At 39.4% G+C, this 18,079-nt stretch overlaps 1 protein-coding gene across 4 annotated transcripts in view; it reads right to left on the bottom strand.

Annotated features, from left to right (window-relative positions):
* Nucleotides 1–752: 752 nt before the first annotated feature.
* Nucleotides 753–18,079, bottom strand: part of Mesr3 (misexpression suppressor of ras 3) — a 43,774-nt gene continuing 26,447 nt past the window's right edge. For 3 of the 4 annotated variants that reach the window (XM_071789902.1, XM_071789904.1, XM_071789903.1), the window contains exons 2-4: nucleotides 5,298–5,558; nucleotides 4,925–5,137; nucleotides 753–4,436 (exon numbers count right to left, since the gene is read on the bottom strand). In XM_071789902.1, the coding sequence (XP_071646003.1) occupies nucleotides 4,098–4,436; nucleotides 4,925–5,137; nucleotides 5,298–5,552 (807 nt within the window). In that variant the 5' untranslated portion in view covers nucleotides 5,553–5,558 and the 3' untranslated portion in view covers nucleotides 753–4,097. Of the gene's footprint in view, nucleotides 4,437–4,924; nucleotides 5,138–5,297; nucleotides 5,559–6,786; nucleotides 6,948–18,079 lie in introns of all 4 variants that reach the window. The other variant, XM_071789905.1, reaches the window with a different exon arrangement.

The raw sequence follows: 18,079 nt of genomic DNA, 5'->3' as shown, positions 1-18,079 counted from the left end.
ACATTGTTTAGTATTATAGGTGAAATATCGGATAAGTATTGTCGGGTACAAGATTCTCGTAGTGAGCAGCAACGCCATTCGATAAAGTTGGTTTCTGTATAATCTTTCGAACTTATTATTCAACGATCCGTGTCTTTATCTTACAGCAAATGTGTGATACCGAATAATGGTAATACTCACCGACGCAACTCTTTTAAAATATTCGTCGTGCACGAATATCTCTCTCGACAGATGTTATGTTAAAATAAGAAGCAACAAAATAAAATCTAATGAGTCAAGACAAACATATTTGATAGTAAATGACAAAGCAATAAACGTTGAGGAAAAGTGGAAAGATGCAACTTGATTTAAGAATAATGAGAAGAAATTAAAGAATAATAATAAGAATAAAACCTATATACCTATAGATAATGTTTGATATAGATGGAACAAGATAGCGGAAGCTAAAGTTTATTTTTCATTTATGTTACTTAGTTAGTTAAAGAAAGAAAGATTGAAAAGATAGTTGCACTTAATTACAATGATCCTCTGGCCGTATAAAAAATATTAGAGGAAATTAAGTTATTTCAAGAACATTCAATTCAAGAACATTTAATCAAAAGACATTTAATTCAAGAACATTTAATTTAAAAGATGTAGAAAAAATGTCTTTAATTAATTTGGGGACTATCAGTTAATAATAATTGCAAAAGTTACGCTTGTATGAAATTTTTTTTAAGAGGTGATAAATCGACAATAAATCCAGATAAGTATTTTGTTTCATGAAGTTACTATTTATTAGCACAATAATTATCATTACATTGGTTATTCATGAACTTATATCTCCAAGTGATTGATTAATGCGGATACATGTTACGAAACGTAACGATACAAATACATATATTTATATCACAGTCGTAGATAATGAAATTAGTATTAATTCGAAGTTACGGTATCTATTTAAATGCCTAGAATATTCGCCCAGATCTTCTCCTGAAAGAAACTTACGACTCACGTGACCAAAGTGTGCGTATAAATCCTGCGGAAAGCATTACGTACGTCTCACAATTAGATAATACAGTAAAAGATTCCTCCGGGCGAGCCTAACTTAGATAGTACTGACACGCTAATTAATCTTAATCGTTAAAAAGTTTGATTCGCAATGGATATAAAGCGAAACACGCGTGCGCGTTTCTCCGCCCAGCGAAACGGAAGTTTCGAAGCGATGTAAACGAGGATGACGCTGAAGAGACGTTCGCGTATAGATGATCCTAAGGATAAAATCAAGTTTTAATGACCACTATTACTACATAGGTACCTATTGTTAACTGTGCCTACATTCGCGGAATCGTGAATGTCTTCTTGCGAACGTCGTAATACGACATTCTCGCGCGCGACTTTCTCGGGAAGAATACTCATCTTCACATTTTCAGCTATGGACCAAGTACGTCTAAGTGAAATAATACGAAAGAAAGATTAATGAGGTTGGTTAAAAAGAGATTTCAGTATAAAATTAAAAAGACATAATCGATTCGTATTTGAGATAAAGTTAAATTATTCTTGCAAGGATAATAAATATTTTTACTACGACATAAAACGTCCCAGTTTGACCTAAAAACGTCTATTTAAAAATCAATTCTTTAATATTATTTCACTTGGATAGAATTGATGATTGTAGATCTTCATAGTTTAACATTTTATCGAGCGTACACGTTGTCGACAACAAGATCGAGAATTTCTACCGAAATCTACGGACACATTAACGACTCGAAGGGTAGGAAGTAGGATTTGTTATAGATGGACACGTCAATCCGACTAATTCTACCTAATTAATAATCTAATTAACATCGTAATGTGTTACGCGAGCGTTACGAGCCTACTGGAAACACGCTGGTCAATTTGTTGCAATAATCTTAATTACGATGTAATGGACTGGCTTTTTAAGTCTTGTGTCAAATGGAAGCGCATGATACTCGTTCCTTCAAATATCAATGAATTAAAACTCGCTCTCTTATTGGCTCAAGTACGTTTTGGCACAATATTTGTTTCCAGTATTCGCCGTCGCTCTTAATCTTGAACAGTTTATTTTGCATTTCAATTGTTCGGCAGTATTTCGTTCTTTGATTTATCGACTCCTATCGCTCATCGAAATCGCGCATCAATATTGCGTACTTATAATTATCCACAATATAGAGACGTCAATGAATTGTTTTACGTTAACATTCTACGTTATGAAGAATTGGCTCCTTTTTTTCGACGGTGTCAATTTTTTTCTTTGACATCTTGTCTAACAGTATTTGAATTACTATACTAACAATAAGCCACGTTGCTGCAACACATGAATTAGTTGAATTGGCAGGCCTTTCTTTAATCAACAGTAAAACAAATTGATTTGTCCTTCAATTGAAGATAATTGCCATTCCATTGTCAACTCTTTCTCCGTGAAGTTATTGACATTTTATGGTGAATGCAGTCGGGAAAGCATTAAACTTAATTACGTCGTAATGACGATTTCGTCGCAATTATTCACATCGTGTACTTTGAAAGCCTCTTTGATGCCGTTTTCACCGTGGCAGCGCGCGCCGTTAATTACAAGCCGTACGAGTCCTTCACTCGCCGGGGAGAAAGCTTTCTTTCCGCAGTGAATAGCAACAATGTGTATACAACCGATACGATGTCCCCGGAAATACATTTTGCATATATTTGCATGATTCTTTCTAATCGCATGCTTCGCTGTTTGGTTTTCGTGTCAAGGTTTCGCGTCTTTGACATTCCATTACGAAAGCGCTTGTTCTTCCCCTCACATTACATCGCCGCATTCGAATTGCAGGTGCGATAAGACTGTTTTTTTAAATCTCTAAAGATCCTTTAAAATACGTATACACGTGGAATATAGTCGTACACGCGAAATAAAAATATAAACAAAAATTTCTCTATTTTACACGAAATAAAAAGGCGGTAAATGTATTTTATATACCTAATTAAAACGAATCTTTACTTCTACCATTTATATCATCACCTTCAATTTTCATTTTGATTGAATTTCTTGTCCTACTTTAATCCAGAAATTAAAAGTTTAACACCAGATATTCGTGCGATGCATTAATGATAATGAAATAATCTATCAAAAGCGTTCTCCGGACGAGAACGTTTATTACGAATAGATCATTTATCGCCGTAACATTTGATAGAGACTTTCTTTGCGTCTATAATAAATTTCACGACATCGATAGTTACGACTCGAAGGACTCCTCGAAGAGGAAGAGAATGGAACGGTGTGCGACGTGAGACTCGGAGAATCTCACCAGAGAGCCTCGGGGATACTTTCTGTTTCGCCCGGGGCTTTACAGTCAGGATTCGCAGTCGCGGACATCAATCGCAGTCACTCTCGAGAGTGCTCAGAAGGATTGATGAATGTTCCGCCTTGGCCTGCGGACGATTTCGTAGTTCGCGCGCGTGACACTAACGGATTAGTCTATTTCGGGGAAAGACACCTTTCTTCAGTCGCGTCACGATTGCTCCGCGCTTCTTTGCCTCTTCGAGGCCAGGTCCTTCGAGTTCAGCTTCTCGGCTCCTCGTTTCGAGACGACGCTGATCCGGTCGATGCGCGCGAGAACCAGCGATAACGCGGAAATCGGAATTCAGCACGTCTTACTTAACCGTTAACTCTTACCAACTAGTTGGCTGATTATATCGGGTGGGACACGAGAGAAGATAAAGATGAATCCGAGTAAAACTACGGGAGCCGCGAGGGCTCTTCGAGGAAAAGTATCCCGCCTCCTCTTTTTGTCGTCGTTAAAGCTTCGTCGATATATCTCCTCCCCGTCTTGGGTCCTAGACCTTCTACAACTACTTCGGAGGAAGAGCAAGAAGATAAAAGGATTTCCGATGAAATCCGCGGTGTCGCCTTCCAGCGTTCGCCTTCCTTCGACAGCTCTCAACACATTCGCGCGATCCGAGACCCCCGTGTGCGAGTTCTCCTAGACTTGATCTGTTTCTCCCGCACGCGACATTAACCAGATCCTTCTTCCTCGGTGGGATTACTTCCGGGGAAGAAGGCGGGAGTCGGGTGCCGCGCTGCGTCGATCCTATGAGAGCTTGAAGGCGTCGGACTTGTCTCAGAAGTTCGCCTCCAGCGAGCTCTCCAGTTCGCTCAGCGCCGGTACCAATGTCTGCAGCGAGAAGTAACGCGAACGATCGGCCGCATCCACACTGGTCACGTGCTGGAACTGGCATGGCTGACTGATGTTGCTCTTAGCCGGCAGCACCACCTTCTTCTGCACTGGCTTCTTCTTCTTCTTGCCTGGCGCCGACAGGCTGATGTTCTCCGGGCAGGACACGAGACGCTCTATGTGTTGCCATAGATCGTTCGCTGCCTTTGAATTGTCGAAGCTGAGCCCGGCCAAGCGAGTGTGGTCCGACGAGAGACACATCGTGTGAAAAGCTGGCCCCGACACCTGTAAACATTTCGAGGGCTCTTACCTCATAGAATGCGAAGCTAGGTAATATAATGCAAGTCACATTTTTCTACGAAGAGCCTATCCCTTAGTTCCTTTGAAGATTTAAAAAAATACATTTGCGATTCAGAGCACTTGTGTTTTATTTCGTCTGGCAAGCACGAGCAAGAAATTCAAAACGGCATTAAATGTCCGGTGCTGAAATTTAATCCGCTTTGTAACATAGCTCGCCGTAATCTATTTAACACGAGAGATAAACAAGAAGCTCGAACGCGTAAATGAATTATTTATCATGCAGTCTGCCATCGAGTCTCGAATTTTACATTGCAGCCTGATGAGATTGAATGCTAATTATTTTCCACTGATAATTAATATCGAGTGTCATATATGTTTCACGCAATAATACATTTGTAATCATCTCCGTTTTGAAAACATATTGATAGAGACAGGCTTGTGTACAGCTTGAACAATCAACGATGGTAATTTACCTTGTACGATGAGAGGTTGTCAATAGTTTCGCGCCAGAGGGTGAAGCAAGTACCGCGTTCTGCCAGCAAGATTTGAATCCGTCTCTTGGATCTTGATCGTGTCTCCCCAAGATCCAGAACCACCACGGGAATTCCGGTGAAACGGAGCTCCCACCTCTCTGTCTGAGAGGCGCTACCGAGATACAGGTTCGCCAGTGATTCACAGACGAATACCTGCCAAGCACGAAACGTTATCCCTTAAACGACGTACCATAAACCTATTCAGACTTACAGTCCTATTCTGTAGCAATTATGTATATGTATGATTTGCCTTTTATTATAGAAATTCGTTTAATTTGTTATTTCTAATCAACGCGTTTCGTACAAAGCTTACCTGTGATTTTAATCCGCGGAAGAAAGTTTCGAGTTGTTCTCGTTCCATCTGGCTAACCGGATCGAGACGAGACTCGTCGCTGTTTTCGGAGCTGTCACTACCCTCGTAACTCGACGTTGCGGAAGTATCCGCCTCGCCCGTTGAGGATAGTCGTCTTCGCGTGGTGCCGCTATATTCGCTGTAATAGGATGAGCTGTGTAGCGACAGATTCGACTGCAACGCGGGACAAGATGACGCATAGACTGGTCCGTTCATTGTTTTCTGGAAATAAGAGAAAAAGGAAACGATATAAGTAATCGTAAGATCGACATTTTTGTAGGTGTACACTTTGTTTGTTGAAAGAGATTGATCTCGTTTTATTAATATTTATTTTTGACTGATCATTAATTGTAAGATAACATCGTCTATATAAAAAATAGTTTGTAAGAAACTCGCCAACAAAATAGAACTAAAAAGATTATGACAGCAATTTTTTTCCTTTTTACTACATTACGCGAAGCTCTTTTATAGCGAAGACAGAAACTCGTACGGAATTTATTATGCAACATAATATTTATCACGCAATATACTGAAATACATTGAGTACAGAGGGAGTTTATTATTTTGCGGGGGGAAAGGGAAACTGCTTGCCTTCTACGAGCGCGCACGAAAGCTCATCGATTTCTGGTATACCCTGGATTGTGCGAGCACCCTGGTACCATCCTATAAATATCGGTGACCCGTTTTATTAAGCTACACCAGAAATTTCGATTGACATTGGAAAATGAACTCGTCAAAATGAGAATGAAAGCTATAATCACGGCACAATTCGATCTATCTACAACCCTTAATTGTCACTTTAAGTTCAGAGTTTACGCTAATATATAATATTGCAATTAACAATTATCCGAGAGCATAACGTGCACAAGATCTGTGAAAAACAATCTTAACAGAAACATCCATGATAGGAACACAATAAAATATCGTAGAAAATTAAACAAAATTTAAAATATGTTAATTATTTTAAAAATTAAGTTTTATATAACGCCTCATTAGTGAATAATATAAAAGATATTTCGCAAATTGTTTGTACATATTTATCGTTACATATTTGCACAAAATGAATATCTAATATTTACGAGGTAAAATCCGGTGGGTAAAATTTTAACGTGAAACATGAACACGATGTAAGCGAACGAGAGCGTTTCGCAGGGGTGGAAGACCCCTTTACGCTCCTCCAATGCCTGACCTCAGAGGTGAGAAAAACTAGGTCGTCGACTTCGATACTATACGATGACGCAAGAGAGAAAGAGAGAGAGAGAGAGACGCTGGGAGCTGGGAGCCAGCTCCGTGAGAGAGCTAATCAGCCACCAGCATCCAGGGTCGACCTACTTAATGCACGCGAGGAAAGCCCGGCCTTAATTCGATTGGTGTGGTATTAATGAATCAGTCGGATGACTAATCGCTATCTATATGTCGTCGGTATAGTTCTAGGAAGAAATTCTACTACAGGTTAGCGATGACGACGACGACCTCGTCTCTCTTCTCGTTCATTGATGGCGATGCTCCGACGCGCGATCGTGTCAACGATTCCCTGGCACTTGACGAGCGCATTCCTCCGTTACTCACGATCGTTGCTGACGCATCACTGCTAATCCAGTCTTATTGACCCTTAAACGAACGAATAGAGAAATGCTAATAAAAATTTATTTTCCTAATAAAACGTATGGCAATGCATCCGTTTATGCGCCTCATAGAGAATAAAATTCTTCTCTCTCTCTCTCTCTCTCTCTCTCTCTCTCTCTCTCTCTCTCTCTCATTCTCGTTTTTATTTAGATTTTATATATTTCTGATTGTGAGACATACATATTTCAACCACATGTCATATTCGTTCTACTAAATAATGGAGAATACAAAGTTTTCAATTTTGGTCGACAAGTTAGAAAAATGTCACAGTTTGTTACTGAAAACAATGGAAGTGCTTTTTTAATTAAAAAATAACCGTAGGATATGTAAATCAATACAATTGAATTTTTTTCTTAATAATTAAATTAAATGGAAGCAAATAGGTATGGGAAAGTTCAAGAACTGCTTTCTTTTTCTGAATAATATGTGATTGGAATAACATATTTGAATAATACATTAAATTATAGGCATTTTCTCAAATTTGCTTTTAATAGGCCGGAAATAAATTGGCACTTTCTTTAAGTTAATTAATACAGTATGTGTCACGACAAACCCGCGTGCTTTTAACGAGTTATTAATTGTATCTGCCAGTACAACGTATAATTCAACAAAACATTATCTTAATTATGTAAAAATAAAACGAGAAAGTTGAAATAACTTATCTCTGACATCGCATTAGACAAAATTCCGTATTGTAAATAGCGGTCTAATACATTAATATTGATTTATGCAAATTTAACACGCTCGGGTTCGTGGAAGGAAAATACAAATATCGGGGGTACCGGTAGGAGAGTGACTCTCCCTTTCACAATCGACCCGCATCTATCGGTCTGCTACCGGACATCGGTATCGTATGTGTATGTATGTATGTACATACGTGATGAGATATCACGGTGGCGCAACGTAACGATACAAATTGAAACGCGAGCCGGTCCATGTCCCCGCGTGCGTGAAACGCACACCGGAAGTGCATTGTCCACGTTGCGGCGAGGGATGTGCCATTGTTCCGCGATAAGAGCCCGGCTTCGTTTCGCTCTTAGATAAACTGCAGATAATTACGATCGCACGCCGCCGCTCCGTATTCTCACGAAGCCGACGCGGGCGCGCACGCTCCGCTTGGGAGGCAGAAAATAATTATCAGGCGGATTAATTGGATCGCAACGTGGCGGTAGACGTGCTTGTGAGACTTCCTTTCTTCTAATAGTAAAAGCATTCCAGGATTCCATAATTTCTCTGCCACTTTTAATGGAATTTTTCTGCGTTAAATTCTTAATTGGCATCAATAAGAAATTGTGAATAATAAAGTTGCATAAGTATTATATAAAGAATTAATTTATTGAATAATTTTATAGTTCACGTGACATAATCATTATATTAATTTAATCAAAGTGCTTAAATGATAATTTCTTTAAAATACTACATTCAAAATTGTATTCTCTGCGACTAAGCGCCAAAATGTGCTTAAATTAATTATAGCTATTCTTAATTTTATATTTAGTAAAAATTACAAATTCATAAATTTTATGTAAAAAGAAGTTTTCTCCCTGAAATAACGATCAAATTTGAATATATAAATGGAATATATAAATATAAAATCGCATTTGTTTTTACTTATGCAACTATATTTCGAAACATATAAATGTACCATTCTTGCTCTGATTTTTCAGTCTGCTGACACAGAAAAATTTTGCTTGTTAGCTGAAATTTAGCAAACGTGTTCAGGCTTCTTGTCCCAGATGGGAGATTACGTAAGCGTCCACGGTGCGATTGCGAAAAGCATTAGAAAGTGGGACGACGATAGCGTATCTTATCGCATTGTGTCAATTAAGGGACGATAAACAACGCGAAATGCACTTAAGGGAAATTCGAGGACGCAACGCGACGGTGTCGGGTTAATTGTGGGTAAAATTTCGCGCAGAGGATGCAATCGGACGAGGAATCGTCATGGGCAATCTGGTGGAAGTCGACAACGCTGTCGTAATTACCCATCATTAGAGGCACGAATTCACTCGTGAGTGAAAACCTATTTAAGCTAAATGAACCTTAAGAGAAGGTGCGGTTTTAACGTGTTCACTACCACAATCGAATTGGAAAAACCTTCGCCACAGACCACGTTACATTTTTAATAGTTTTATTCAACGTAGTGGATGTGCACATAGAATGTATTAAAGAGGTCAACTAGTGTTCCAAATAATGATTCTATATATTCCAAATTCTATATTTTTCTATAGATTTTTTCTATAGATTTTTCTATATCTTATATTCTAAAGAATTCTAAATCACATATATCTAACATCAGTCTTTCGAGAAATCGATGTGTCACACATGTGTAACGCTTGATAGCGAACATGTTAAGATGGTGTCCAGAGAGATGATATCGCAGTAATTGAAATAATATTATTGATATCAAATGTTGTATTCCGTCTAACAATAAGTGGTTCTTAAAGAAACCTGTGATCTCGAGACAGTATCGGAATGATATCGCAATATCGAGTAACGATTCTAAGTAGGCTTCGAGCGATCGTTTCACCGAAGAGATATACGAAATCGCGCGGCGATCGCTTAGACATACTCGCGAGACGATAGACAGACGCGTCGCCCAGCTGTAGATGAAAGATTAATTACTGCCGGACTAATTAGTTTTGTGGTTGCAGCGGGGATACACGCTCGGGTTGGAAATTTATAGCTCGTCCGGTGCGGCGCGCGCTCCGTCGAGCGTAAAACGTGCTCGCAATTAAAAGTAGGTAACCCGGAGGCCTTGTCGGCTCTATTGTCGGCCTGACCGGTATAGAGCGCCGCTCTTCCGCAGGTCATTCGTTTTGATTAGCTGTACGATTAATTGCTTTCTTTCGTAAGCCGCGCGGAAATTCGGCGAACCTTTGTTTCGCGGAACACCATAAATATCGGTTAACACTAACCGCGATTTAACTGATTCGAGAAACAGAATAGCAAACATGACGTAGGATTATCCAAGTCCTGGGTTAGTTTAAGTAAATATGAAAACTATAACGCACGTTCATAAATGCGAAAGTGTATTGCAAGTAATCCTGACTTTTTTTATTTATGAAATTTATTCGTTACATTATCAAGATTTAGATCGGCAACAATTAAATGAATAAATGCTTCTCGATAATTTTCTCGCTCCTTATACTTGAAGTTGTGCAGCTCCGATGCTCCAACATTTTCAGAATGCTATTTTAGGTGCGGCGATGCGTCTCGCTCTCGCAATACCATCCCTACAATGACGAGATGTTCAGACGCGTCTGCTCGTGACACTCTTCTCGGATATTTCTCATGCCTGTTGCGTGAAACTCTCCTTCGTTCTCTTGGCAGCAGGCCTCTCTTTCGCGCCGTCTCTCATAGCAGAGAGTCGTCACAGCACAATAAATGCAAGTACAAACGACAACGGGATCCATCGATACGACTTTAGCAGGACGTCTTTCGTCCATTTCTCGCTCTTCTCGTATTCCAGCTTATCATCCATCTCGGTTGCTCCCTCCTTCCCTTCCTCTCTATCTCCGTCTGTCACTTTCTGTCATTCCGCGCTATCTACCGCATTGTCTTTTCCACCTCGATGCTTCATTGCATTCCCCGCATTATATCCCTCTGTTAGGCATACCCTCGTAACGTACCCTTAGCTACCGGTGCATGTGCACGCGGGATGCATTCGCGCCGCGGAAATGCGGTTGAGCGGTGCAACGACCGGCGAGAATTCCGGCGGGTGACGCACCGGGAAACTTCGGAGTTCCCAATAATGGTTAACGTGTCTATGGACTCGTGAAAGTCCTCCACGTTACAGGGAAGCGTATAATGAGGACAAAAGAGAAGAGAAAAAGAGAGAGACAGCGAGACAGGGCGAGTCAAGTTCGTTAATGGAACATCGCGAGGTGGAGTTGCGCATTTATTCAATGTACGAAACGTATCGCCGAGATAATGTCACATTGTGATAGTCGGATCGCAGGCAATTTACTCAAGTGATTAGATAACATTGCATTAAATACTCGTCGTATCGTTCAATTTTTTCGTACCTAAATTACCACTACTGCATCGTTTTAAAAATATTTAGTAAAAAATTAAAATGCATTTTATATATATTTATTAAGCTAGAAGGAAATTGCGATATATTTCGCGAATGACATCAATCTTTTTATACATCCTTCGCATTCGCGCATGTTTCCTACCTCTATCTCCGCGTTCTACTTTTCTGGGACTTTAATTTAAAAGTACGCTGGAAATATGTCCAAGAGGAGCAGCGCTCTGTCTCACATTCCTTGTTATACGTAGCGTCGCGAGATATTTGAGATATTTCGCGTCTTAATATTTTACGTGACAAGAAGGGAATGTCGGGGAGACGTGCGAATTAAGGCTAACGTCGCTCGAGTGCGACAGTGACGTCGTGCATCGGTTTGAATAGCGTCACTGCTACGGCAATTGCTACGCGGGTGACGCGACGCGATGCGTGCCGAGATTAATGCAACTTTGCGGCAACGCGCGCCCCCGTTTCCGCTAATTACATACCACTTGATATACATTATTAAACAGCACGCGAATACCTAATCCCAGTCTTCATTTACATTTGTTTTCAGTTCCACGTACAAATTGTTAATCCGCGTTGTCGTAATTTTTTTTGCATTATTCTGCAGTAGTCAATAATTACGGATTGAAGGAAAATTTAATTATTATATTTATTGATTTTATTATGGTCATGGAGTTTTGTCATTTGAGATTTTCGTGTCGTAAATAGTTCACACAAATGTCTTCTGGCTTGTCGTAAGAGGCGAAGGCTTAACGGATCATCGTGGGATCTTCGAATGAATTAATTGATAAATTGCCTTAATTATGTCAGGGAGAGAGCCAATGGAAGAGACATGCTCGTTCTGACATGTCCGAAACTCGCTGCGCGGTTGTACAGCGGTAATTATCTCTCCAATTAGGCATACGTCGTCGTCCACGAAAACAAGTGTCGGCCGGCTGCATGCGGGATACGACAGAAATGCCAGACGCGTGACTACTCGCATAGTAGCGTAATTATTACGAGGGACATGAATGGCTGCAATGAGAGATGGCGTCATTTCCATCAGCAACGGCCGGCACTTGCGGAGAAATCGAGGGGACGGACTACCAGAGACGGATTCACTCACTTTCTCGCAGTCGTCTCTGTTTCGCGGATATTCAATCATTCATGAATCACAGCGCATGATTAATGGCGAATGAACATGAACAGATCGGATTTGACCCAACGTAATCTGTGAGCTTGCTAGTCTGATTCCACGGCACGAATTGAATATTGTATTATTAAATTCAAGAGGAAATTTTAAATAAATTAAGGAAAAAAAATAATTTTGCTTTGCGACGATTTAATTTGATTTCCTCTAGGTTATTAAAATTACATAATTTTATTTCTTTCAGAATGCAAAATTGTGCCACTTTGACATGAAATAATAATAATTAATTTACATAATACAATTTTTTTCGTTTTAAATAATGTAAAATTTGTCATATAAATGTTAAATTTAACACGCGATGATAGCTCATTAAAAATTCGAAATGTACAAAATATTCAGCGTGAATATATTGTATAAAGCAATTAAATATTAAAACGTCAACAAGGTGAATGGTGTTCGACGTGAGTTACTTTTTGTAGATGATGAATTGTACGCTGTTGCGTACACAAGGTCGCGCTATCATTCGCACGGTGACGCTCGACTGAATAGGTATAGCAATGTGAACGTGAACCGCTTCGTGTTATCTCGCACTATCCCTTGAGACGCAATCGCACCAAGTATGAGATATTGAACGCGATTATTCGCTACGATTAATTAGCAATTACCAACGCGCACTGTTAACTATCTTGTGATTAATTGTCTGTGACTTGTCAGTATATCGAGAAGACGGCTGTTCGTCTCGAAGTGAGTATATCACACGATTTGTACAGTTAAAGGAATTAGAACGACAAGTGATGAGAATTATATAAATTGCTATTTTATTATGACATTTACGAAAAATAATTGTTTCTTGGATGACACTTGATTTCGTATATACCTTGTAAGAAAGATAAAACATGTCACGTAACATATCGCATCTACTTCAAGCATCTTATTTAATGGAAAATAGTTATTAACCATTAATATCTATTTATTTTTACAATTAATTACTGATACATATTTTTATAAAACGCCAATTTTTCTTTAATCTTTTGTATCCATATTAATCAACGTTGATATACATATATTGACTGATAAATTGGTTACATAATAGATAAAGCAAAATAATTTTCTGATTTCTGATTTCCTCTTGAGTACAAATGATGTCAAAGAACGCATCCATTAAATATGTTTAACAGAGAGCATTAATTATCAGATAATGTACATCTCACTTTATCATTCTTGATTATTGAGAAACATCTCACTCGATTGATCGTTAATTAATATCGCGCATATTCGGGTCAATCGGTACCGATAAATTTCCATTACTGCGTTGCAGGATTAAATTGGGATTAGCGGTAGGCATGAATCGTGGGAATTATTTGTGATGTAAATTACAGCCGATTTTCATGGTGATCTTCTGCACTCAAGTGGACATTCGTAACCAATTGTCGGATAGCGAGCATCCTCACTTTCTCGCGACCGAAGTCCTCGAATATTCACGATCACGCTATCGTTCGTGGAGAATTATTCGTGAATTAATCTTGCTTACTGGCGTTCGACTTGGATATCGCCTGAATCGCCAACGAGCCTGTAAATCTCGGTATTCACGAATTATATACGAGCTGTCTTGTAAGAGCTTGCGGAATTTCCGAATTTTCTACTAACAAATCAACGATTAATGACCAGGCATTAGCCAGGAATTCGCGAGTCAAATCGTTGAACATTTATTATAGATTAACCAGAAATTTCAAGAAGAAACACGTGAAACGCTATAAACAGATTAATAGTAAAAAGAAAAGAGAAATAATGTATTTAATTAACTATTTAATGTTCAAATCACTATTTGTATCCAAGTTTGAATTATCGCCTGATTTCGAGACGAAATTCCAATATCGAGAACAATCGTATGGAATATATGGATACTCCGTACCATTTAAATGGGATTGACTATTCGTAGGCGAATGCAGAGGCAGATGGTAATATCTGAAATAAAGAATGCACTTTCTTGCAGTTGACGTTCTTTGGTTACACGCGCAGACGTTTATAATCATAGAGTAGGATATCGTAGGGTAGGATTATAAGCTAATAAATTTCTCGCGCTCGAATACGCGTTGGGGAAGTAATAAAGTTGTAAATCTTGGTTTATCGACTCGTTAACTTCCTACGTAGTTAGTTTCCCGGAGGGAGAGGTATGTTTCATCACACTTGGACAAACAGGCTTATCTCAATGTAATCGATACTAATGTTTGAACGGTCATCACGTGAATTTCATGGTCTTCGATCATCGTAATAAATCGGTGGTTGATGACAGAAATTATATTTCGTACACGATATAAACTTGTTATAAAATATTGATGCATGCATCTTTGAAATACGTTGCGGCGAAAATTAATTGCAAAATATGGTGTTTTCCTTATGTTCAGTGAATTGCTACAAAATGTTAATATGTTATATGTTAAATGAATTTTAATTAAATCTTGTTTAAATTTTCCGTAGAAATAAATTGAAATGAAAATGTATTTATGCTTTTGATAGTAATTATTAATATTTTATATTAATAATTAATATTTTGCAAAATGTACAGCTGTATGGTATGAGAGAAATCTATATATAAAGCTATTAGTAATTTTGAATAATTTGAATATTGAAATAAATTTAATATTTCGAAATAATATTTCGACATAACGAATATAACTGGAATAATTGCGTGAATCCGTCATTAGCTAATAATATTCATCTCTCAGAGATCGTGATCAGCGAACAAATTCTGATCCTTGATCTTTGACTATCTTGATCACGTTTGTTTCTTGCGTGATTGATTTATGCAATATTCCAGCTCATAAGTCTTCTGAACATTCGTGACGCTGTCGTACATTTCTTACAAGGATATAATAAATTGCGTGACTGCTTCCTATCAAGGATAATAAGGAACGTTAAGTAACTTCTGTCTTATTGGAACCTTGATCTTCTTTATATTTAAATAAAAAAATACAGATTATTAAGGTCTTTTATATCATTTGTTTGTCTAAAAATAAAGATATACTCGAAAACGGGGAGAAAGTAAGACATAACGAGAAAATTAATAATTATTAAAAGTATCACTAAAAAATGATAAATAATGTTATCATTAAATACTTATTGTGCTATTGGATTTGCCTAAAGACTTTCAGTGTTATATCATTTCTAAAATTTTCTATACCTATTCTGTGAAGGATTATCAGTCCATTATTCCGACCCCAATGTTCATTAACTCACGGATTATGCAACAATAAAGTGGAGCACAACCAATGTGTATGTGCCAAGTTATAATTGCAGAGAGATAGTATGACCATCAAATGAGCCCGCGCGAGAAAGTAGCCAATACTGCTTCGTGCTTCCACTGATTATCGCGACGATCATCGGGATTAGTTTGAAACAGTTGGAGATTTCTCAAGCGGTGCATTCTGTTGCTCTAATCACGATCATATACGCGTCATACAGCGTTTGGACGGACTGCTCCATTTCGAAACGAAACGACGTCGTTAAGAAGTCACGCGCAACCTAGATTTTGAAGAGGATCTCTCCTTCGCTCAAATGTTATTTTACCTATCCACTCAGATATCGAGTTATTCTTTGAAAACTCGTTTCACTCCGATAAACACACATATCGCGTATTCCCTCTGAAAAACTCGTTTCGCTCCGATAAATATCGATGTAAAATGGATTGCAAAATGTGAATGGAGATTCGCGGATGATCCCTTCGAAAATTCTCTCCGGAAGGAAGAGCTAGTTAAGTAGAAAAATTATTTTGCCGAGTTTCTCGCATTCGTCAATAAAAATGAAGTGCGGGGTGAAAAAAGAAATCGCCAGTAGTTTAGTCTCGAGTTTAGTAGAATTAAATAAAATAAACTTCCTCTGTATATATCATAGGGAAGTTAAATATGAAAAAATTCGAAAAGTGTTTTAGGCATTTACGTTGTTTTGGTCTTCCAATTTACATTTAATGAAATAATGCGATTGTCGTGTTGTAGTTTTCTCTTAATGCATTCCTGCACGCATATGATACGTAAATTAGAGAGAATAGTGCAAGCTTAATAAATGAAAAAATGAAATTCTTCTTACATTCTATTAATATAACGTTTATACATCTTTAGTATTACTTATATAAAATTTCAATTCACTAGGACGAGCTTTGAATAAGCTCTAAAAGCTCGAAGATATAACGCCCGTGAATACGATTTACGAATACGATATACGCTGCACACGCCGCGGCTATGCAAATATTTCATGATTATTACGGATTCAGGTATCCTTCTTGTGTGCACCATCCATGCTCGTATCGCAAACAGCACTCGTCGCAAATACGGCCGTGTCGATAAACCCCCGGCACTTTTACGCCCTCGTTCTCTCTCAGGTATCCTGTGATACTTTGATACTTTCATTCGCACGCGAATAAAACGAATAAGGGCTCTCCGCTGAGAGCGTTACGCGAGTTCTCGATACGCGGCGTCGACACGCAAACGCGTCCCGTGCAATCTTGATAAGAGCCGCCTTCGAGGCGCCAGGATTCCCGCGGACAGGAATTATCCTTGGCTGTGCCCTGGGAGCTGCGCCCTTCCCGAGTAGTTTTCCGAGTCAGGCGGATACACGCAATTGAGACGACACGACCGCGACGGAGAACCGACTCGGTCGTCACACGCTGGTGGGGAAATCGAGAGTAATTTGAAGTCGCTTTCTTTCGAGTCGCTCGCGTGGGACAACGATCCCGGCGACAGATTAGCGTACACATCCTCCGACGTCGTCGGTCGTCGCGTTCCCATTCTGCCACTCGCATGCGATTCTGCAGACAGGCAGACAGACAGGTTCGGCGAGATTGCCGCCTCTAGAATGAGCCTTCTCTATTGCGAGCCTCTTCTAGAACGAGCGGACTAAACGTCCGGAATGAATGGCGAGGGGAGATTCATTTGCCTTTCGCGCGGCTCGTCGCAGACAATGGCCGTAACCAATTGTCTGCGGAGATCCTCTCGCTCGATTCAGCCGCCGCGCCGCCTTCGTCGCTAAATCGCCGGGTCGATAGAGACGAGCTTTTCCCTGACTGGTGAACAATACTAATCTTGGATCCCTGCAAATTCGGCACAGTAGTGAAAACCTTGTAATAGAATTTCATTCGATCGTTTTGTCTTAATCAACTTCGGAACTGCGTAACTTGCTGCGTAATCAACGTTTCATGCGCGACATGAAACTTTTTATCTTACACGTAAAGCTTATCTTTCAAAGTGACATACGCGCCGTATCAAGAACCAGATAATAATATTTCTATTTTCGTCGTTATTATCTACGAACCGGTGATTTACCTCGGTTGTTGATTAATCTCACAGTCTTGAAAACGCTTTTTATAATTCGACGCACGAATTCATTGAGACTTTCAACGGTGACCCGGAATATCCTAGAGAATCAGATGAAATGAAAGAAAAAGTGTACGGTACTTAATCTACCCGCTTTCTCCGCACGTGTCGGAAATCGTGGCGGGATCGCTTCGCCGTGTAGAAATGTCAGATCGGAGCACGTGCTACGTGCCGTGCCCAGTGAACGAGAGATTTCAGGACACCGCGCCGCGCGAACATCTTGGCGTATACGTCTCATTCATGTTGAAAGGCGATCGCGTAATCGACCGCAATTTCGCTGCCGTTTACATCTTCACATTTATTTCCGACAGAAGAAAGCAATGCGGAAATGTTACGCTTAGCTTCAATCAATAGATGTAGCATCGGCTGTTGTGCAACATCCATGGTTTGTGGCGTTTATATGCATAGCAATATTGTACGAGATTTTACGTCACACCGAGCGCCTCTTCACGCGTCTTTGTCAAGCGATTTCAGTCTCTATCTTGAGAAAGATCCTCTCACGCGGTAGCAATATAGGTATGGTTGAAAATTGAAAAACGCCACCGTTACGTTACGCTTTTTACTCGTTCGGTAGACACGGTTCGCT

The sequence above is a fragment of the Temnothorax longispinosus genome, chromosome 10 (genome assembly GCF_030848805.1).
Source record: "Temnothorax longispinosus isolate EJ_2023e chromosome 10, Tlon_JGU_v1, whole genome shotgun sequence".
Classification (NCBI taxonomy): Eukaryota; Metazoa; Arthropoda; class Insecta; order Hymenoptera; family Formicidae; genus Temnothorax; species Temnothorax longispinosus.
This window is presented reverse-complemented; position numbering and strand designations above follow the sequence as displayed.